Source organism: Gymnoscopelus microlampas (assembly GCF_963454915.1).
Source record: "Gymnoscopelus microlampas genome assembly, chromosome: 3".
NCBI lineage: Eukaryota > Metazoa > Chordata > Actinopteri > Myctophiformes > Myctophidae > Gymnoscopelus > Gymnoscopelus microlampas.
Window position 1 is genome coordinate 46,755,979 of NC_139940.1, and position 24,250 is coordinate 46,780,228.

Here is a 24,250-nt window from a genome sequence, read left to right on the forward strand (position 1 = left end):
CGACCCCATCAAAATATTTTGTTCCAGAGACCCCCCCAGAAGCAAAGATTTGAGTTAAAAAACGTGTTTCAAAAAATATATACATATGTATTCAAAGATTTGCACAAATGGCAGATCTACAAGCTCATGAGCTTGTATATTTGCTATTTTTGAATAGCCAAAGTATAAAATAATGGTTATAGCTAAAATCTAAAATGACACAGATGCGTTCCCGGATTGAATGGGTTAAGGGTTGGTAATGTAGTCCTAAGACCAAATTTTATGTCTGTGTATACTTTATATATTATGTGAGCTTCCAGGCTCTATAGCCTATAGTGAAAAGTGCCTTTTTGTTTTGTTTTTTAGTCACTCCCCTCCACAATTGGGAGTTTACATCATCAGACTCTGTCAAATGCTAAAATGATCTACTTAATAGAAGATTGTTTTTAGTGAAAATATCACCAATACTGTTGCATTACAATTCATGCTTACGTCACCTCACTAAAATTCTAAAGAACACAATCGCACAGCTACGTATATTAAAAAGAAATGGAAAATCAAGTTCAACTCTTTTGTGTACAAGTCACACGGGACTCACTGATATTATCAACTGACACAGACTGACGTTATTGCATCTTTCTACTTTTATCAGTCAGCACCTTTAACTTTATAAAAAGGATGAAGCTATAAACAGTGAACAATCTTTTCCATTGTACATTGGAAAGGATTTTCTCAGTTTAGACAGTTACAGTTGACCTAGTCTCGCGAGCCAGACTGTTGTCTCCCACAATTTTCAAAAGCTTCCGTCATGGAATAGTTTGTCTGGCTACACGAGACTACAGTTGACCTAATCCTAGTTTTTCAGCTTTGCTTGGCATTGTGGAGGATTGGCAGAAGAATATTTGACATATATGCCATGGTACTGTATGAATAATGCATGTTGCATGACCTAAAGTACCTTTAAAACATAATCCATAAAGATAATCTCCTGTAAATCAATTGGAAATAGACCCAGAAATGTTTAGTATAGATAGCTCTTTTAGAGAGTATATTTTTCACTTATACAGAAATGAAATACAAAGAAATGTATCTTTACTGAGCAGTGCATGTACTATTGTCATATAATATTGACACCGGTATAACGAGAAGTAGCTAATATTGATGGGAATTTGGCAACCTACCTAAGCTTGAGCCTATGATATTTAGATAATGTAGATTGTCAATATTCAATAAAATATGGCTATTTAAAATTTCCTGTTGGTTTTATGTTGTATTCTATTCTAATAAAGAGAAGCCCCGCCTCATTTTGCCACAGACGTAGGCTGTATTTCTCACATGATGGGCCTGCTATCCTCATTCTGCAACAGGAAGGTGATTAAGTGTTTCTATACAGGAGAAATTAGGACAGGATGAAAGATCTTCATTGGAAATACACCTGCTGGCTCTGCAGATGTTCTCTCTCCCTCCCTCTATCGCTGTATCTCTCTCTCTCTCTCTCTCTCTCTCTCTCTCTCTCACACACACACACACGCACACGCACACGCAGGAAAACTCTGTCTTTATCCAAAGTGCTTTACTATGTGCATTGCATTCACCCATTCACACACACACACACACACACACACACACACACACACACACACACACACACACACACACACACACACACACACACACACACACCGACGGCGGAGAAACTCATGCAAAGCATCAAGCCGCTCATCGAGAGCAGTTAGGTGTCTTGAGTGTCTTGCTCAAGGACACTTCGGGCACTGACCCGGAGAGGGAGCCGGGGGTCGAACCGGGAACCTTCCAATTCCCAAGCCGCTGCACGCTGTGCCTCCTGAATAACACACTGATTGTTCCAAGTGTCCTTGACACCCAACCCCTGGCTGCTCCAGTGGAGGACGGTATGAAACACCAGTGTGTGCTGCTGGTACTGGGCATCTCCCAGGTGTCTGTGTCAGTGTGTAGGCTAGTACAGTATATCTGTATGAATGTTAAGCAGGCCTGTGCTGGAAAGGCCTCAGGGCCCACTTGAAGAAGAGATGGAAATCCCAACGTGATTTAACCCATTAAGACCTGGACATTGCATCTGTCATTTTAGATTTTAACCACTTTAACCATTATCTTACGCTTTGGGCTATTCAAAAATAGCAGATATACAAGCTCATAGCGCGGCACAGAGTGCCGTTCTATGAGCTTGTATATCTGCAAAACACAATTAAATCATGAACATTTGTGCAAATCTTTGGATATATATTTTTAAAGTGAACATTTGTAACTCAAATGTTTGCTTCTGGGGATTGTACAAATGTCTATTAAAACCTAACAGTTTTGGGAAAAAAACGTATGGTACTATAATCAGTGGTTCTCAAACATTTTCATGTCAAGGGCAAAATGATAATGTATTTGACCACGGACCCCCATCTCCCCATCTCCATCTCCTTTGTTCCAGGAACCCCCAGAAGCAAAGAAATAGCCAACGTATAAAATATGGATAAAGTGGTTACACAGATGGGTTACCGGTTTGAATGGGTTAATTTGGTTAAATAAATAAACGCACGCACACGCACGCACACGTGCACACGCACACGCACACGCACACGCACACGCACAAGTACACGTACACGTACACACTAGAAAGAGAGAGAAAAGGACATGGAATTTTACCTTGATGATTAATTGTGATACAAATAATTGCTATTAGTGATTTCATTGTGTTTTTTGGCATTAAACATTGAAACATAAATAAAAAAGGATTTAGACTTTGTAAACAAGAATTGCACTGGGGCAGATATGACAAATTATTTCAATAAATATAATATAATATAATTGTGAAATGGACCATTCTGCATAATGAGTAGCCTCTGGTACTTAATGCCAATACCTTTGTCCTTTTACTAACCCTAACCCTTTGAATACAGGACTTTTATTTGTAATGATGACAGGAAATGTGGGCACCAATTAAAGCATTCTGGGCACTAGGGAAAACTGGGCACTAGGCACCTTGGAAGAGTGGACATTAGGGAATGTGGGCACCCGGAAGAGTGAACACTTTGGAGGGGAGAAGAGTGGGCACCTGGGGGATCTGGGTACCAGGAAGACTGGGCACTCCCCCCAAAGTGCCCACTCTTCTGGGTGTCCACATTTCTCTAGTGCCCACTCTTCCTAGTGCCCAGTTTTCCTGGTGCCCACTCTTCCCTAGTGCCCACTATTTCTAGTGCCCTGTCTTCCCTAAAAGATGGTGCCCAGTTTTCCCTAGTGCCCACCTTTCCTGTATTCTTATTTTCTACATTGAGATAGTACTTTTTTTCCTGTAACCAGAAGAGAGGGCACCTGAGAACTCTAGGCACCATTTTTTATATTTATCTAATATTTGAAATATATATATAAAATATATATATTCATTTTTTAATTACAAGTAAGGCCTAATATTTCTACAACTGCTACGAATTGATACAAAACCTAGCCAGTCATTATTATGGGCATAATTAACAAGAAGTTGAAGGGCCTTCAACTTCTTGTTTATGAAGTTCCTAAATTTGCCCTTCAATGGATTTAGGTCTGATAATGAATGATGCACACACAGTAGGCCTACAGTGCATTTCCAAGGCATACATTTATTTATTTATTTATTTTCATTTTGGTGAGATTAAAACAAAAATAATCCAATCCATATAGAGGTGTCCAATATTTTAGGTTTTGATTGATTGATTGTTTGTTTGTTTGATTGATTGATTTAATACTTTATTAACAGTTTGCAAAAAAAGCACAGAAAGTAGCCTATAGTTCAATACAAGGTCTGCTAAGAAGATTAAAACCCAAGAAAGCAACGATGGCTTGTTTCCATTGGGGTCCTGTGTAGTGTGTACTCAATTCATAGGAACATGTAATTTAGTGACAGACAAATACAATAATACTATGCAAAAACATATATAAACGAGTAGCAATCCAAAGGGGGTAGGCTTGGACTCTTTACAGGGGCCAGTTCCGAATATAGCAGCCACCTGTAAGTGGTCTTTTAGAGCAGTTTTGAAGGAGAGTAATAGGATGCACACTTTTCTATGACTGTTGGTAAGGCATTCCACATTTTGGTGGCATAACAGCAGAACGAATTTAACCCCTTGGCCTTGTTTGATGAGGTGCCCTCGATCCCTGTATCACTTTTTTACACCGAACACCATGGGCATTTTATTTTCCACCTGGTTGCGCGTCGTGCGTCATTACGCGCACCAAAAACAGCCGATCTACAAGCTTGCAGAATCATGCAGATCGGCTGTTTTCGGTGCGCAACTTTTCATACATACAAGGCTCTGCGTGCAGTGCGTGCGTCCGCCCCGCCCACTAGCCAGCAGCGTCATGACGTCATGTCTTACCTGTGTGGGTGGGTGCCAATGTTGCCATGTCCGCCTATTATAAGCGACGTTGGGCTTGTTTTTCTGTAACGTTACTTGTAAATATTGGTAGTTGCTTATTTGGGCTTGTTTCTAAAGTGTAGTTGTTTATTTGGGCTTGTTTCTAAAGTGTAGTTGTTTATTTGGGCTTGTTTCTAAGTGTAGATGCTTATTTGGGCTTGTTTCTAAAGTGTAGTTTAGTTGTTTATTTGGGCTTGTTTCTAAAGTGTAGTTGTTTATTTGGGCTTGTTTCTAAAGTGTAGTTTAGTTGTTTATTTGGGCTTGTTTCTAAAGTGTAGTTGTTTATTTGGGCTTGTTTCTGAAGTGTAGTTGTTTATTTGGGCTTGTTTCTGAAGTGTAGTTGTTTATTTGGGCTTGTTTCTGAAGTGTAGTTGCTTATTTGCAATATTTGGGCTTGTTTCTAATGGTTTATAACAAGTGGTTCTCAAACAATTTCATGTCAAGGACCCCCAAATTTATATGTATTTGTCCACACATCCCCCCATCTGAAAATAATTTGTGCCAGCCCACCAGGAAAGAAAAATCAAAAATGTTAAAAAATGTCTTAAAAAAACAACAACAAAAAAAACAGCTTGAGCTTGTAGGTCGGCTATTTTCAAATAGCCGTAGCCTAGTCTCTTCTTTTGGGGCTTGTTTTCATAGACCTGTTTGATTATTTCTCTCGTAGAATCTGGCAACACAGGTGGGTGCAGGATTTAGGAATAACCTGTAGCCGCAGGTAATAAACACACACACATACACACACACACACACTGGTAGGGTACACACAGTACACACTGCAACAACAACACACAGTACACACACATCCACCATAAGGAGACGGAACACAGCGAGATGAGGGCGGAAAACACGCACTAAAAGAGATCTCCAAGACCATCTGGACAGTTCAGTTAGAGAGCCGTCCAAAGCCGTCCAGTCTGTCTTTCTTTTTCTTTCTTTCTTCTCTTCCCAGCCCTCACTAAAAAGAAGAAGAACAACAACTATAAAACAAGCTTTTCCTCTCGGACACTTCCGTGGTTCTTTTCTTTTCTTTTCTTTTCTGCCGCTGATCCAACGTTTAGAAAACGGGTCAAAAAACTAAAACAATCGAACAAAAACGACAACAACAAAGCCAGAAGGTTTCTTCATATGAGGTGAGTTACACACACACACACACACACACACACACACACACACACACACACACACACACAAACTGTTTGGAAACGCGTTGTTGTGTGAATGAATGTCATATGGTGGTTTGGGTTTAATTGCTGTTTTTGTTTTTGTTGTTAACAAAAAAAACAAAAACAAAACGTAAAGGATTATAAGCAACAACTACAACAATTGTTGTAGTTGTTGCTTATAATCCTTTACGCCAGGGGGTCCCAGGACCCCTGGCTGAGTGAGAGAGATGAAGCAGGGACCCCCCCCCCCCCATTACATATCGTATAAAATTGTGTTGCAGATAACAAGTGTTCATAGATTTCATAGATAGCTTCATTGACTTGACATTGACAGCACTGGTTTTGTGGAAATTGATGTTTGTTTATTTGTTCACACATTATTTGTACTAGTAATAGTATGTGGATTCATGTTAATGTGTATTTTCAGACATTTAGCCACTTAAAACCCTCAATACTTAATCAGCTTGACCTTTGACTCTGTACTTGGTCTGCTCTTTTCCCCCCCTCTATAACAAACCGAAAATAGCCGATCTACAAGCTCACAAGGCCTCGTAGTGCGAGGCCTTGTGAACTTAGATCTGCTATTTTCGATTCACGTTGGCGGACCCCCTGTAGTTACTCTGAGGACCCCCTGTTGAATAACCCTGCTTTACACGGTGTCCTCCAGATGTAGTTTATAATCCTTTTACATTGTGTCCAGATGTAGCTACATTATAATCCTTTACATTGTGTCCAGATGTAGCTACATTATAATCCTTTACATTGTGTCCAGATGTAGTATAAGCAGACAAACAATAAGCTTTTGGGTGCAACAGGTCGGGCCAACAGAGTTGAAGTGTTGTGATGGTTGCTGGTAGCCTATTATTTATTTACATTCAGACGCTTACTTACGGGAAATGAAAATCACACTATAGGAATGTTTTTCTTTCTGAGTTGTTTACTCTCGCCATTCCTGCCATGATGACATTTACAGAATGTCATCATGTCATGGGAGGTTACATGGCTGATGGCAGTGTGTGTGTGTGTGTGTGTGTGTGTGTGTGTGTGTGTGTGTGTGTGTGTGTGTGTGCGTGTGCGTGTGGTGTTAAAAATGTATTCATGAATGTTTACGAGTAGTTTTTATGTCCCTTGTTCTTCTCAACGTAGGGGCCAATGAATGAATGGACCCTTATGGGGGCTGTAACTGTTCGTGTACAAATGTCCATTTGTACACTCACAGAGTTAAATGAACACTGAGGATTTCAGTGTAGATTGGGTCATCCCAGAGGGGGGGGGGGGGGGGGGGGGGGGCGGGGGCTAAAATGAAAAAGGTAGAGAAACACTATTTTATGTACATACCTGCTGTTATGTGGACCTACTGATGTGTTGCCACTTGTTGCACCGTATGTACCTCACGTACAGAGGCCTACTTGCTGCTTTTTATGCTGTGTATATATGTACATATGAATATCGTTGTGTATATATGTACATAATATCTTTATGCTATGTGTATATATATGTACATATCTTTATGTGTATATATGTACATAAGATCTTTATGCTATGTGTATATATGTACATATCTTTATGTGTATATATGTACATAATATATTTATGCTATGTGTATATATCTTTATGCTATGAGTATATATATGTATATCTTTATGTGTATATATGTACATATCTTTATGCTATGTGTATATATGTACATATTGTTTGGCCTGTTTACTTCCTATGTTTTTTCTCCTTGCTCCCCCCCCCCCCTTGTTTCTTTCCTGAAAACTATGAATGATAGAAGCTTTGCACCAAAACAACTAATGTATACACCTGTAAACACCTGTGATGATTCTGATTGTGTTCAACTTGTCTGTCCTGCTCCCACACCACCAGGTCTCGGGTCCTCTGATCCCTCCCTGGCCACAGTACAGGCCACCCCCACCCTGCCCCACCCCACCCCCTCCCTATCACGGCAAAATGCTCCACTCCAGCTCCAGGGCGGGCGGCGCATACCGCCAGGGTCGAACTGTGTCCCGGGACAGTGGCACCAGCCAGGACTCCTACAAGGACCACCACGGGGACCAGCGCACGCGGGAACACCACCACCACGGGGGGGACAACCACCACCACGGGGGGGACAACCACCACCCCCGCCACTCCTCCGAGTCCAAGCAGCACAGCAGCCACAGGGGGGGCCACCCGCGGAACACCACCAACGGCCGGGGGTCCGAGACCATCGGCTTCATCCCCGGCTCGGCGGACACGGCGGCCGGCGGCCGGCACGCCTGCGGCTCGTGCGCCTCCATGGGCTGGAGCGGCTGCAAGGCGCTCATCTGCTGCGTGTTGACGTGCGGCTTCTACGGCAGCCGGGAGCCCTGCCTGCCCGTCAACGAGAGCTCCACGGACCACCCCTCCAAGGCGGGCGGCGGCGGCGGCGAGGGCCACCCCGTCAACGGCATGGCGCTGTCCAACCCCACCTGCGGCGTCCCCCTCGAGTCCGGCAAGCCCGCCAAGACCACCAAGCTGCCCGCCAGCGACAGCTTCCGCTACCCGGACGTGCGCATCGCCGGCCAGACCGTGGTCTACCCGAGGCACTTCCCGCCGGACTCGGCGGCCAAGCGGAGCCGCGAGAAGGGCAAGGGCGAGAGCCAGCAGCGGCCCATCAGCAACACCAGCCTGTACTCCAGGGAGGACCTGGACCTGGACGACCTGAGCGACACGGGCACGGACATCGACTCGCTGATCACCAAGAAGCTGCTGGAGCTGTACGCGCTGCACCAGATCGACCAGCTGGCCAAGTGCACCTCGGACTCCTCGTTCTCCCGCAAGACCAACGAGATCAGCGAGCTGATCTACAGCATCGCCCAGGACTACAACCTGGAGGAGCAGGAGGCCGAGTGCAAGCTGGTGCACGGCGTCATCCGCATCAGCACCCGCAAGGGCAAGAGGAACAAGAGCACGGGGCAGACGGCGGCGGCGGCGCAGCGGCACAACAACAACGGCAGGAGCGACGGGACCCTTCCTGACAGCGGCAACGAGACCATGACCATGACCTTCAGCAGCGACAGTAAGAGATTTTATACAAACCATGACCTTCATAGAGCAGGCGAGGCGACAGTAAGAGATTTGATGGGACGATAATCGTTATTATTGTTTATCGTGATAAAAAAAAAAACGCTCACATTAATCGTATCGCGGAGATTTAAATGTATCGTGAAATTGTCCTCCGTCATACACTATACGAATTATTGAGCTGCAAATTCAGTACCACTTAATATAGGGATAGTTCACCCCCAAAATGACTTTTTTCCTGTCGATTAGTCACCCCATGGAGACTTGAAATAAGCCAATAATTTTATGACCGGCAGCGGAGTCTCCTTTGTGTCTCCTACCGGAACCGCTACCTACCGGTCTGCTGGTTATCAAATTATTGGCTTAAGAATGAGACAAAAACAAAAAAATATCCATGAATTCAAGTAATGTTTTGGTTGAATTATCCCTTCAAACCCTCTATACTTGATAAAACAAACCTGTAAAGAGTGCATTTGGTACGCTCTTATTTCACTCTGCACAAATCTATATGCCAAAAATAGCCGATCTACAAGCTCACAACACGTTGCAACGCATTGTGAGCTTGTAGATCGGCTATTTTTGGAGAACGTTCCCCCCAGAATAGGGATGCTGGGGGTTCAAGTGGTTAACAAAAGTGCCATTTTAAGTTTCATGCATTTTTTTATTATAGTGATAATATCGTTAATCGCAATTATTTTTGCCACAATAATTGTGACATGTAATTTTCATATGGTCCTATCCCTATGTCACACTGACTCCACCATGCACTGTGCTGCCTGCCACTATGAATGAATGCATTTATTTGGTGATTAAAGATAACGCGTCATATAACACTGCACTGCATTCATTTACATATCGTTGCTGTCTTATCTCCATATTCTACATTTTTTGTGTTTTTTGGTAACTCAATGCCCTACTTGATCAGCCAGCGTCACTCAAAAGTAGCAGATCCACAAGCTCAAAACGCGGCGCGAATCGACGCGTTTTGAGCTTGTAGATCTGCTACCTTTGCTATTTCTTTTTTCTTTATCCTGAAAAGTAGCAGTTTTTTCTTTTTTTTTTACTTTTGGAGGTTTCCACCCAACAGAGACGTTATGTTAAAAATCACAGAATTGGGGGGAAATACATATCATTTTGGGGGTCCTTGACATGAAAAAGTTTGAGAACCACTGATATTATAGCAAGTATTTCAGAAAACTGTTAGGCTTTAGAAGACATTTGTAGATTCGGCCTCAGGTCTTAATGGTTTAATCTAGAATGGCTCCTTTTTCCACCGTCAAACAGTTAAAAGGAACTCTTCACCCAATTTCAACCGTATCTTCATATAATTGGTCCTAACTAATGCTCATCATAAGATTGCACCATTTCTGTCCACTCACTCTGGGTCACATTGGTGGGCTCTATATAGACCCTCCAGAAAAACGCGGGCAAAAATCCTTGATTATGCCGTCTAAAACTCAAGACCGTTCAGAAATCTACCTACCAATGACATCATCGATAAGCATTCCAAGGTAATACAAACTACTGCCTTTCTCTTCCTGGAAAGTGTTCATGCTGAAATAGAAGCCATTGTTCATGCATTAATAAAAAACAGGAAAAGAAAGACATTACAAAACCTGGCTACTGATGATGTCACTGGTACAGTAGGCAGGTTTCTAAACTGTCCATAGCCCATCTCTGAGACACAGAGTGGAGACAGGAACGGTGACATCTTATAATGAGCATTAGGGAGGAACAATTATATGAAGATAGGTGAAATTGTCCTTTAACCGTTAAAGGACCATTTCACCTATCTTCATATAATTGTTTGAATGGGTTAAATTTGAACCCATTAAGACCGGGAACACATCTGTGTCATTTTTAAGATTTATTTGGCTATTCAAAAATAGCAGATCTACAAGCTCATAGCCACGCTATGAGCTTGTAGATCTGCTATTTTTGAAAAACCGTGTGCAAATCTGTGTGTGTGTGTGTGTGTGTGTGTGTGTGTGTGTGTGTGTGTGTGTGTGTGTGTGTGTATGTGTGTATGTATGTATGTATATATGTATATATGTATATATGTATATATGTATATATGTATATATGTATATATGTATATATGTGTATATATGTATATATATATATATATATATATTTTTTTTTTTTTTTTTTAAGCGAACATTTGTAACTCAAATCTTTGAGATGGGGGTCCGTGGCCAAATACATATCTAAAAAAAGGATTTGAGTTAAAGTGTTCGCTTTAGAACACATATATGTTCAAAGATTTGCACTCATTTTCTACAATTTGATATTTTTTTTGCAGATCTACAAGCTCATACAGTAGCGCCGCGCTATGAGCTTGTATATCTGCTATTTTTTGAATAGCCAAAGAAATCTCAAACGACACAGATGCGTTCGCGGTCTTAATGGGTTAAGGGTGCTCTGTGGAATGGTGACCAACCCCAGATCCTTACCCTAACCGTAACAATACCAGTGGTGTAAAAAGTACTTAAATGTTTTACTTAAGTAAAAGTATCAATACTGCAATGTAGAAGTACTCTGTTACAAGTAAAAGTCCGGAATCCAAAATTTACTTGAGTAAAAGTACAAAAGTATTGGTATAAAAAATATACTTACCAAAAGTAAAAGTGCTAAAATGTTTGAAAATAGCAGATCTACAAGCTCACACCGCGTCAAGATGCAACACGTTGTGAGCTTGTAGATCTGCTATTTTCAAATAGCCTACGTATAAAATAGGGCTAAAGTGGTTAATGTATGTTTTTTATGTTTTATAATCATTTATATCTGCAAAGTAACTAGTAACTAAAGTTTTCAAATGATTGTAGTGGAGTAAAAGTATAATATTTGCCTCTGAGATGTAGTGGAGTAGAAGTAAAAGTATAGACAATTGGAAATACTCCAGTAAAGTAAAAGTACCTAAAAATTGGACTTAAGTACACTACTTGAGTAAATGTACTTAGTTACTTTACACCACTGAACAATACTAACAATGCATGACCCTAACTAAATGTAATCAATTAAACCACCTGTTTCCCAAACAGTGGGTTAGGACCCATTTGATTTATTTTTAGTTTCCTATAAAGATTTGGAAAAATCGATCTAATTATTAATATCGAATTCAAACATTTTTCAAAAGAATTTCATAAATAAGATCTAAAAAGAAGTTAGTGGAAGTAGCCGATCTTCAAGCTCACAACGCGTCGCATCGCGCCACATTGTGAACTTGTAGATCTGCTATTTTCACTTAGTTTGGGTCCAGGGGAGACATCAGATTTCTATTTTGGGTATAGAGCTAAAATGTTTGTGAACCACTGAATTAAACCACCGCAAACCTGTGCATGAACTTACTTGATTATGCCCCGACCTATCAAATGGCTTAGAACACGCGGTATTAGTTAAGTATGTACTTTGAATAAATGTACGCCACCTCAAAAATAAAGAATGGAACGTGTGTGTGACACTGGAGAGCAGGGATGGGCGTTTCAGTTATTTTGCTATACGATATCCTACCTACCGTTTCATAACAAAGCCTTAGTTACAGTACAACTATTTAATACCTTTAGTCTTATTCTCCACCCTGTCTAACATACCAGATATGACAATCATGTCACCTGTCTTCACATTATGACTAATGCTCGACTAATGTGTTCTTCTTGTGGAACGCGGCTGAAGCTGTTTTGTCTGCCGCACACACTTTTTAAGCTGCAAATCCCTGTAGATTTAACTGAGTGAGAAAAAAAAGAGTATAATTAGGTCAAAAGGGTTGTGCATATTGTATGGTAAAGAAAAGAAAGCGGGGAAAAAATAAGTAAGTATATTATGAGAGCCCAAGTCACGGACAACAATTTGTGTCACTGATTGAATGCCATTGTTTTGCCCCGAACTCTTTGTTCCCCCCAGTAAGGAAGTAAGTACTTTTTATTTATAAAGCACTTCTCACAAAGAGAACTAACAAAGTGCTTTACATACAGTGAGATTAAAAACAAAACAAGGTATTAAAGCAGTTGGAACAGAAAAGGCCTGTGCAATTAATCTCAAGCAGGACAGAAAATAACAACACAAGCATGGAAATAAAATCATGTAACATCTGCAAATGCTTGTTCAAATACAGTAGTAGCGTTTTAAGGTTGTTCTTAAAAAATGTCCACCGAGGCTGCAGCTTCTCAAGACCTGTGGAAGAGCATTCCAAAGTTTGGGAGCTACAGCCTGAAAGGCTTTGTCACCTTTTTAGCGGTGCCAACCGCTCTACACTTGACTTTGTCCGTATGTCCGTCCGTCCGTCCGTATGAGCACGGGATGAGCACGGCAAAGAAGCAACACATACAAACACACGCACACACACACACACACACACACACACACACACACACGGACTTGGAGATTGCCTATGCCATCTCTCCTATCATTGGCCACACGTGCCACTGGTTATCAAAGAGGGGTCCAGGGACCCCCAGCGTATGTTATGTCCGTCCGCCCGTATGAGCACGGGATGAGCACGGGATTTTAAACAGCTGTAACTCCAGTTTGCAGCATGCCACCAAGTCCAAATTTGGTATGTGGACTTAGACCACCAATAGGGACGAGCATGAATTGCTGAAGTTATCAAAGAGGGGTCCAGGGACCCCCAGCGTATGTTATGTCCGTCCGCCCGTATGAGCACGGGATGAGCATGGGCTTTTAAACAGCTATAACTCCAGTTTGCAGCATGCCACCAAGTCCACATTTGGTATGTGGACTTAGACCACCAATAGGGACGAGCATGAATTGCTGAAGTTATCAAAGAGGGGTCCAGGGACCCCCCGCGTATGTTATGTCCGTCCGCCCGTATGAGCACGGGATGAGCATGGGATTTTAAACAGCCATCATTCCAGTTTGCAGCATGCTACCAAGTACAAATTTGGTAAGTGGACTCAGACCACCAATAGGGACGAACTGAAATGAGTTAAGCCCCGCCCCAAAGGCACCGCTTCATTCACACAGGGTGTGATTTTTTTTTTTAGTTTTAGTGTGGGGAACTTCTAACAGATCTTGTTCAGCAGACCTTAGGGCCCCACGTGGGAGCAGGTCAGTTAAAGGGATAGTTCACCCCCAAAAATACTTTTTTTGTTACATGGACATCATACATTAATTCAGAATGAACTCATTCCGAATAGAGATTCATAATCTGTTCCACTCATCTGTTTACATGGGACCTGAATAAAAGTCTGGTTCCCGCCTACGCCCGGGCATGGACCAGGGGCCGCCCGGCTCCACTACCCGGAGCGGAGCTTCCCCTGGTGGGCATGGGAGGAGGCAATAGCCCCCTTGTGCCTCCGCGGCGGAGGTCTGTCGGTCGTAGGCAGGCCGGGAAGCAACGCACCGACTCCTGGCCAGGCAGCGTTGTATGCGGTGCAAGCCGGCGTTCCTTTGTTATCGCCGTTTTAATGCGAAAGTAGCAGATCTACAAGTTCAGACCAGTTTATTTATTTGTATTGGTACCAGACACGGTAAAACTTTGGCTAGCCTATACTACTTGTCACATTCTTCATGTAGGCTACCTTAATTTTATTTAAACAAAAAACGTTTCATCTGACTGAATACATTCTTTTGATTATTCAAGTTCCCGTTTCATGTCAAGGACAGGTAAAGATTGTTCCTCCATCATAGGCTCAGATCCTCGGAGCTTCCGTTCTCCTGGACAAGTCTGAGCTTAACCATTACAGGCTTATTAAATGATGCTATAGAATAGAATCATTCATTTTATCCCGCAGTAGCGACTGTGCATGCAGCGGCTCCTACCGGAACCGCTGCCTACCGATCCGCTGGGCATCATATTATTGGCTTAGGAATGCGACAAAAAACAAAAAGATATCCATGAACACTCCATGGGGTGACTAATCGATAGAAACAAATAAAAAAAATGGGTGATCTATCTCTTTAAGTATTCCAGGGCCTGAGTTCTATAAGAGAGCTTGAACTGGACCCTGAAATGAACAGGAAGCCAGTGCAAAGAGGCCAGGACTGGAGTGATGTGACACTGTTGTGTCACATAACATGATTTGTGGATGGACAGCGCATATTAATGAACAATACATATTCTTACATGTAATGTAAATACAACAAGCAACAAAAGCAACAAAAAAAAGCAAAAGAAACACAGTGGAAGAAAGAGGAAAATAATTAACAGAAAGAGGAAGACAATTAACACATTTTTCATTTTCTCATTGTGCCTTGTTCTCCGTCACAGTGCCTGAGGTGAAGGTGTCAGAGGAGACGTCGTCGGATGAACTAGCCAGGAAGATGAGACACTACAGTGGGAGAAGTAAGTCACTGAGGAGGGCCTTCATTCAACTGCATGTGTTCACAGTCAAACACGCTCTTCTTGCTTTGGGTCGGGTCATTAGTGTTAGTGATGTACACAGAGGAATAACACTTCTTAAACAGTGGCATATTGCCATATTGAAACTGAGGGGGCACAGTTTTTGGGGTGCACAAAATATGTATATATGTATTTTTTTACAGTAATGTAGTTACGATCATTTCATATAATGGTTCAAACATATTCTTCTATTTGTGTCATAAAGCATTCCCCTCCCCAAAAAGCTACATTTTTAGCTAATTTTATACAACATATGTATTGGGGGTCCCTGCTTTGTCTCTCTCTTAGCTAAGAGCCTATAGTATTGGTTTCTTCCAATAGTGGTGCAACAGCAGGTAGTTTAGTATGCAGGCACTCAATCATGGAGGAGATTGGCTACAGCTTAAACAGTGTGTTTGTTTTCGAACAGTTTAGTAGAGCAGCAGTGCCTCTTTCTAACATGTGAAAATGAAATGTGAAGATTAGTGATACACATTTTATTGAAATATAGGCATAGTTTGCTTTTGCTTTGCAGGCTAGTTGGCTTGTAGCAGGTAGCTAATGTTATCCCTCAATCTGTTGTGTATCCTTCTGGCTTGCTAGGTAGTTGTGACTTGTGACAGCATACTGTAGCATCCAATTTAATATTGTTAAAAGAGAGATATCTTAATCTTATGGCAATGAGCTGGTAGTTTTTAATACCACTGTCAAAGGTCATATAGTTAGCAAAACAGTATTGTGTGTGTGTGTGTGTGTGTGTGTGTGTGTGTGTGTGTGTGTGTGTGTGTGTGTGTGTGTGTGTGTGTGTGTGTGTGTGTGTGTGTGTGTGTGTGTGTGTGTGTGTGTGTGTGTGTGTGTGAGAGAGAATGTAATGCACATTGTAAAGTGCTTTGGATAAGAGGCTCTTTTATTGGCGCTTTTGTTTTATTAAACACTTTGGGTGAAACAGACAGGACCTTTTTCAAGTTAAGTGGCAGCAGAAGCTAGTGAATAAGTGTAATTTTCAATAACCATAACGGCACAAATAATTGACAAGAAATATACAGTGTTTCCCCTTAATGTAAAGTGGGATATTACTGAGCTACACATTAATTTCATTTCGTTTCATAAATACAAATAATCGCTCTTTTTAAATATATGTGTGCAATGCAGATGTCACTTCTGGGGTAAATACTTAACATGGCCCCTGCTATAATTCTGCCCCTTCAGAATTTTTGCATGTTCTTAACTGTAGTTACAGTGGGTCGCAGCAGCCTTGTGGTTAGAGTGTCCGCCCTGAGGTTGGGAGGTCAGAGTTCGATACCTGGCCGGGTCATACCAAACACTCTAAAAATGGGACCCAATGCCTTCCTTTTGGCACTCGGCATCAAGGGTTGGATTGGGGGGGGTAAGTCCCTGCGACATACTAGCATCATGTCCAGGGGCTGTGCTTGTACATCAAGCTGCCTCACACTACAGAAACAGGAGATAGGCTCCTGCCCTATGGGCCACATGGCTCGGCAAGGCTTACTTACGGCAGGTAAACTTGTTGGCACAGAAGTCCCTATGCAGAACAGAAGTATATTAGTCTGGAAGAATGGGAGAGCATACTTGACGATAAAATGGATCTCGCTGTCAAATGTGATCCCATTCTTCTCGAACGCCGAACAGCCGACCGACAAGCTCAATATCTTTACCTAGATCTGCTATTTACGACCTGCAAAGTGGTATAAATCAAGCTTAACCTCTCTGACTGAACAGTCCTGACTGAGAGACCCAACATCTCTGTACTCCTCATGCTCTCCTCATGCTCTCTCTTTTGTACTGGCTGCCTGCAGCTGCGGGCGTTTTCTCACCTCTTCTCTGCTTTCCGTGGCATACCTGGCTTTGATGTGACTGCTGGAAGAGTAAAGTCCCCACATTCCTCACTCTTTATTTTTTTCTCCCACGTATCGCAATCCCTCGCTCATTAGCTAGCCCCCTCCGTCCCCTCTGCCACCCTACACCCAACACCCTACACCCACCACCCAAACCTCCGTTTCCCCTCTGGGGGGAGGAGGAGGAGGTGGAGAGGGGGGCTTCACACCCCTCACTAGACCCGCGGATCAGGTCACATTAAATACTTGCCACATAATGTCCCGATGGTTTATTAAGTAATTTCGCGAACGACTCCGGTTACGAGACAAGCTCACCGTGCAAACGGGAACCCTTTTTCTTGTTTGTTCAGTGGTAACCCTGTAAAAAAAAGAGAGAAAAGGTGGGCGTATCCGGTTACGTTGTCTTTTGAATGGGGGTACACCGCGTTTATCTTCTCACAATCTTTGGCCTGGGAATGTGCCAGGTGTTCTCGGGTTAAAACTCTGTAACTGTTGTTGTCGTAATGCTCTTACACACACCGCTGAGCAACACTTCTGATGCATTGTTTTTGGTTTTGTGAGATATGCTTGTTTTTGTTTTAACCGCTTTCAGAATAACCTTTTGTTAGTGTCACATCACAGGTTTACTGGTGTAAAGAAGTGGGTGAAATTCTTCTTCTTTATTTTTCTTCTTCTTTTTTTTGTAGAGTAAGAGCAGGAGAGAAAAGTACAAGACAGGATAGAGACGGCTCAAATAATCAAAAAAGATATACAGTATACCGATAACTAGTAGCTGGTATGGGCATGATGTTAAGAACATTAGCATAATATGCAGGTGTGTGCATACATGTTCTTTAGAATATTAGCATCATATGCAGGTCTGTACATAGCATGTTATTTAGAATATTAGCATCATATGCAGGTGTGTAAATACATGTTATTTAGAATATTAGCATCATATGCAGGTGTGTAAATACATGTTATTTAGAATATTAGCATCATATGCAGGTGTGACTGTGTACATAGCATGCCGCCACGAGGCAAGGTTAAAAAAGGAGAAGCAGTCGCAGTGTTCTTACAGTGCTTTCAACCTGGTGTCCCTATTTTAGGCATCTCATGTGCAACATTTTCAAAATAATTCACTTCAAAAATCAAGTAAAAAAACAGATCTACAAGTTGTCGTGAGCTCTGTAGATCAACAGTCTTCGCCATTCGCCTTACAAGAAAGTCTATTGGGCTTAAAATGGTTGATAGTGGTTTATTTTCCTCTTGCAGCCTATTCCTCCAGTACGGCCACGGCTTACTCTCCCTACCACCATGAGACTGAGACGGACTCCTCTGGCGCTCCCCTGCTCTATGTACTGTGAACAGCCGGACGGAGGGAAAACCCACTAGTAACCAACCAGCCAGCCGGACGGACCGTGTAAACCAGCTGGTCGATGGACCGGCTCCTCCTTCTGCTGTCATCTGAACTGGCCCGGCCGCTAAAAGGAGTAATGTTGTTACCGACCGGAGCACCTTGTACCGCATGGGCAGTTTTTTTTTTTTATTGTGTGAGCTCTCCCTCCCGCCAGTGGTTCAGTGGTCCTCCCAGAACAATGTCTCTGCTATCGAACTGTCCTTGAAATTCACAGACCTCTGTGTGAGTCACACTCACTCACACCTACAGTGTAGTGTCACAAGAGGTGGCTCCGCAACTGTCATGCTCGCATGACCCGACCGGCGGCCCTATCTCTCCTCCAAAATAGTCCACTTCTGCACAGACATTATGCGGACGGCAAAGGGATTTTTTTGCCTTCTGTTTTTTTAGATAAGGAAAAGAGAGTTGATTTTTTTTCTCTCTCCATCTATTTGCATGCAATTTTGCAAGTTGTTTTTATACTAGCGGTGTCCTGTCACTCTGTGCTGTAAAAAGAAATGGGTGAACACTCCATGCAACTGTAGCTCAGGCCACGAGATAGACTGATTATGAAAACATTTTACCGTCCGTGTTCTTGTGAGTGAGTGAGTGTATATGCAAGTGAATGCGTGTGTTTTTGCATGGGTATGAATGATATCTTACATTTGGACCTGTGTCCTTTTGTCTTTGAGTATTTTTTAAATGTATTTTTAAGCCATATTATGATGTAAATATATATTTTTTAAAGTCATTGTTACTGGGCTGTTCAGACCATTTACGGCATCGGGTCACCTTTTAAAAAAAAGTATTCACTTTAAAGTCTTACTTTTTATCAAAATAAAAAAAAAGAAGAATATATTTGCTTGTCTGTTTTCACGTCTTAAGGGTCGCTCGCACCAAGCACGATAACTATAATGATAACGAACTATGTCGCTCACCGTTGTGAAACATACAGTTCACATTATGGTGAACTATTAGTCGTGTCGTGAACTCTGCCAACCACCTGGGCTAATAACGATTATTAAAACTATTATCTTTATAGCTATAGTGCTTGGTGTGAAAGGCCCTTCCACGCATGATGATAAGGTTTCAACTTTGTCTTTTTCCCATATGATGCAGCTTAGTTGGATTAGCTACACTTTGGCACGTAACAACACCGTTCGTCTCTTAGCTATTACAAGTATTTTTATGAAGCCTTACAGAATTGTGGACTGGACAGACGACATACTTAAAAGTAACACGCTGTCCTCATCAGCCCCAGTTAATGTGTTGTAAAGAGCTCTGTGTGTGTTGTTGTTGTTGCGACACCTGCGATTTCCTGTCCTCTTGCACCAGACACCTTGAAGCCCGGGTTTACACTTGGTTGCGCGCCGGTGAAGCGCAGCACAGAAAATAGTCGATCTACAAGCTCAGAACGCGTCGCGCTGCGACGCGCTCTGAGCTTGTGGATCGGCTATTTTCGGTGCGCAACAACGTGATGCGCGACCAGGTGTCACCGAGGCTTTTAGTCTGTCTGTCAACGCAGGGCAAGTCTGTCTGTCAGTCAGCTCTGCCCTGCCAAGGTTGCAGTGGGGGAAGAAGTACTCAGATCTTTGGCTTAGGTAAAAGTAGGACAGTTACCATGATACAAGTAAAAGCCCTGTATTTAAAGTACAAAAGTATTGGCATCAAAATATACGAAAAATACCAAAAGTAAAAGTGCTCATTATGCAGAATGTCCATTTCACACGTTTATGTTCAACATATGTTCAACAATGTTCAACATTTGTCAAAATTCTGTCCTAAATATAGCCGATCTACAATCTCATAGCACACCGCCATGCAAATCGTTGTGTGTTGTAGATCAGCCATTTTCGAATACGCAGCGTAACTTAAATGGTAAAATGTTTGCGGCGACACACCGTGACACATTTTCTTACAAAAGAAAATCAGTTATCTGTGGCGAGCAGCACGGCCGTAGGACGAAGTATAACCGGTATGAGGCTTAAGATTACTGCTGTCAGCCAGGCTGTTCTCCCCCTGAGGTCACCCTGTTGTAGGAGGCAGGCTTTTTCCGCCATCAGCAAAAGAGAGGAACTTGTTTGGCTGGTTCCAACAAAAGAAAAGGAAATAAAATCCTGGGGTTTGTTCTTTGTCATCCATCTATTACAGGGGCAAAAGGAATCGCTGGAGAAAGTTCAAAACTATGATTTCGGGGGAGCTTCTCTTCTCGGTGTCTTAAAGTCCTGATACACAGTCCTTAATTTACCGTCTTTTGTGTGTGTGGCCCTAAACTGTATAAACCCCCCCCCCCCCCCCCCCTGCTCCTGGCTCCCTGCCCCTTCTGTCACATTCCTGTTTTACCTGTATGTGATATCGTGTAAAGCGCTGTCTCTTTCACAACTAAAAACCAAGGTAAGGACAAAATGTAACAACCTGTTAAATATATCAACATTTTTCATAAGCTGCTTTTTTTTCTTAACCACCGTACTGTATCTAATTAAGCCAAGTTAGTCTGGTAGTTTTTTTTTAGAACATTTCATTAGGCATGGAAATTTGCCTCCCCTCAATTACATTTCCATGTAAAAGTGTTGCAGCGTATCGTTCACTATGTTTATTCTAACTGAAAGCAGAACTCCATGTTAACGTGAACCTCTTTCTTTCCTCTCTCCTAGGTTTGCTTGCCACTGTTCCATTGCTGTCAAGACTAAAGCAAACACAGGTGAAATACCACCTCAAGAGGGAGACAAAGCATCACTGAAACACAAAGACAAAACAAATGTATGCTTAAATTCACAATTTCACACGTTTTTCCCAAAAGTGGAGACCGATAAAGCCATTGCTGGCCAATTCCCAAGGAATGCCCTAGTCAAAATGTAATGCTAAATCGTATTTTAGCTTCAATTCCTGAGCGTGGGTTTTTTCCAGCCATGCTTCTGTATTTAGTCTGATACCAGGATAGTTAATAGGCCAATAGCAGAGTTCATGACACAGAGCTCACCGCCGGCAGGGTGTCTTGTGTGGAGTCATCCACCTCTGTGTCATTGACTCTGTGTGTGTCACACTAGCACTGTGCTGCTGAGTGAGTGACTACCGTTTGTAGCAGATTACCTGCCAATTGCACAAGTATGAGCTAAACCAGAGGTTCTCAAGCCTTTTTTTTGTGTCAAGGACACGCACATTTATATGTATTTGGTTGCGGACCCTGTACCAGCGACCACCCATATAAAGATTTGTGTTGTAAAAATGTTTCAAATAATATGTTTTTGGAAAATAGCCAAATGTGAGTGAGCACAGAATGCCAATGTACATGGGGTTAAAGTGGTGAAACTGATTTTGATGCTATTGTATATTAACAAATGTTCTGGGGACACCCTGGGAACCCCCCCAGGACTCCTGAGAGTCTCTGGGCCCCACTTTGAGAAACACAGAGCAAAACACTGACAAAAGCTAAATGTAATGTAACTGGGGTTCGTAATGTTCCGTGGTAAAAAAACAAAAAACAAGGAGATGTCCTCTGACTGTCTGGGTCCGAGCCATGTTGCTTTTTAATTGCTCCATAAATAACTAGCCATTCAGGCTTTTTATCTGTTTTAATTCTCTCCTAACATCAGCTACTACTACTGTACCTTTTGCATGAGAGATCCCATTGAGCGCTTTACTTTCCTTTGAAGTATAATTTATAGTGTAAATTAGCAACATATCCTGCCAGTTTGACTTTTATTATTCATACACCGTGTATTGTGCCTTGCCAGATTTGTAAATCATAAAAAATGTTTAGCATTCTCATGTGGATGCCCTCAAAGATAAATATTCTGTTAGTGTGTTTTGTCTTTGCCGATGGCTCACTGTGATGTGTTTTCAAACATTGAGATAGACGTCGTTCTTGTACAAAAATATATTTATTTGAAAAAAGGAAGGAAAAAAGCATTCCGTGGATGCTTACAAAACATTAACAACATTCAAGCACACCTAAGGTACGTTCAGTATAACACCATTACCCGATCGACAGTGTTAGGACACTGTTATGAATTATGATTACGATTATGGGACTGACCTTAAAGGTCAGTCCCATAATCATAATTCATAACGGATACAGTCTGTTTGTACTGAGCAGAACGTTTTGGAACTGTGTGCCACAGCAAAAATTGAATTCTGTACAACTGTAGGAACAGTGACCTTAATTCTGATCCTAATTCATCTTTTTCTTTCCCCAACAGAAAACAATTTAATGTGCATCGGGTCACATTATTTATTTTGTCTCCAATATACATCAGTGCTTATTTGTGCAGTCCACACTTGACCCAAATGTCTTCTTTTCATGTCCGAACAACAGGTCAAGAAAAAAGCTTCTACACTTCTCAGCCCACTATAAGTCTGTTCTTAAACTGTCCCGGGGGACATTCTAACCACTTAAACCCCATACTAGTGTCTTTTCTGTTATTGTGGGGAAAGCTTTCGCAGAAAATAGCCGATCGACAAGCTCGGTTGTAAGCTTTTCGATCTGCTATTTTCTTGCGTATTGAGCTTTCCCCACGATACGGATGCAGGGGTTTAGAAGTGTTTAAGAAGCGAGCACATGATGGGCCGTTCTGCCTTCATCATCTGTAGAACAGCATGTCGACCAGCAGCTCCAGCAGGTTGGTCTCGCCGATGACGGGCCTGAAGAAGAGCTCCGTGACCAGGCCGTGCGTGATGGTCTGCAGCGACGAGGCGGTGAGGAGGATGCGGGCGAAGCGGCCCTCGTCCCAGGGATGGAGGGGCTGGACCACTTCTTTCAGGGCGTTGTGGGCCTCCTGCTGCAAGCACTCGATGAACACGGCTGCCTTTAAGTCTGGTACGTCTGGAAGAAGAAAACCAAAATATGTAAGTGACCAAAATTACATATACGGTGCAAAGATAATATGTTCCCATTGTGATCGTAAAGGACCACAATGGAAATAAGCTCTCAAGACTTTTTGTGTTTTATCCTTTTGACAGATATGTACAAATATATGTTCTTGTAAAGGCATTTTTGTCTATGAAAAGGTAAATGAATCAATCAATCAAATTATTATTCTCAATACTGCACATGAAAGAATCTGAGTGATTGTCGAGGGATTTAATCAAGTGATGTGATGCCATGCCATTCATTCGTTCGTTCGCGCCAGCAGATGAACACTAACCTGGATTGAATATCATGGTCCCTTTGAGGTACGCATATTCCTTGGGACTCAGATCCAAACTCCAGAACTTCTTGAGGCAGGACTTGAGCTTGCTGACGCCGGCCATGGTGGGCTGCTCCCTCTCCGTCTCAGCGTTCTCTTTGCAGTTGAGCAGGATCTTCTTCAGCATGCTGTCGGCGGGGCTGTCGGTCACCTCGAAGTCCACACCCTCCTGGGCCAGACCCAGGATGAAGAGCGGAGCCCAGCTGCTTTTAAGGAGCGAGAACTGGTCGTTTGGCGGGAGCTGGTTAAACGCAGGTAAGCTCTTCATGAAATGAATGGTCTTGACCAGGACCGCAGAGGCTTCCTGGCAAACCTCCGACGGCCTTTTCAAGCAGACTGTCCGCCGCGTCTCACAATTGCACCCGTGTGGCTTTGAGTTGTAGTTATTGTTGTTCTGATTGCAGGTGCCGCTATCCTTTCGGCTCAGGATGTTGTAGAGGATGGCGTTTGAGTGTCGATCACTGTGATCTGAGCAGTGGCACCCCTTCTCCATGTCGAGGCCTGTAGAGAGATCGGTGCAGTCGCTGGTTTTAAATTCTCAATTCAGCTCAAACGCTATACTGTCCTCCTCCTCACTATGTCGAGGTCTCCGGCTGTAGGCTTACTGGTGCCTCTGTGTGCTGTGATGCCTCTATTTATAAGACCAACCCTCCCAGCCTCGTGGACCTTGACTTGTCAATACTCCCCGTTCGGGTGAAAAACAACTCACTGTATTGCTGAGCAACTGACTGAGCAATCCCTGGGAAGTTAAGATAAGCTTTCCTCAATGAAAGAGGAACTGCTGGAGAAATGCCTGGATATCAGGTGCGGTGGGCCTTATCTCTGAGCCTGTGTCATTAACCCATTCAATCCGGGAACGCATTTGTGTCATTTTAAGATTTC

The 24,250-nt window shown here is 42.6% G+C and overlaps 2 protein-coding genes across 2 annotated transcripts; one reads left to right on the forward strand and one right to left on the reverse strand.

Annotated features, from left to right (window-relative positions):
• Positions 1 to 5,143: 5,143 nt before the first annotated feature.
• Positions 5,144 to 19,023, forward strand: kdf1a (keratinocyte differentiation factor 1a). Its single transcript, XM_084053781.1, has 4 exons — positions 5,144 to 5,530; positions 7,433 to 8,606; positions 14,838 to 14,912; positions 18,059 to 19,023. Exons 2-4 carry the CDS (start codon positions 7,517 to 7,519, stop codon positions 18,148 to 18,150), a joined length of 1,257 nt encoding a protein of 418 aa, XP_083909907.1. The 5' UTR covers positions 5,144 to 5,530; positions 7,433 to 7,516; the 3' UTR covers positions 18,151 to 19,023.
• A 3,296-nt stretch (positions 19,024 to 22,319) lies between these two features.
• Positions 22,320 to 23,901, reverse strand: nr0b2a (nuclear receptor subfamily 0, group B, member 2a). Its single transcript, XM_084051973.1, has 2 exons — positions 23,327 to 23,901; positions 22,320 to 23,004 (listed from the first exon to the last, which is right to left on the reverse strand). Exons 1-2 carry the CDS (start codon positions 23,859 to 23,861, stop codon positions 22,763 to 22,765), a joined length of 777 nt encoding a protein of 258 aa, XP_083908099.1. The 5' UTR covers positions 23,862 to 23,901; the 3' UTR covers positions 22,320 to 22,762.
• Positions 23,902 to 24,250: the final 349 nt, after the last annotated feature.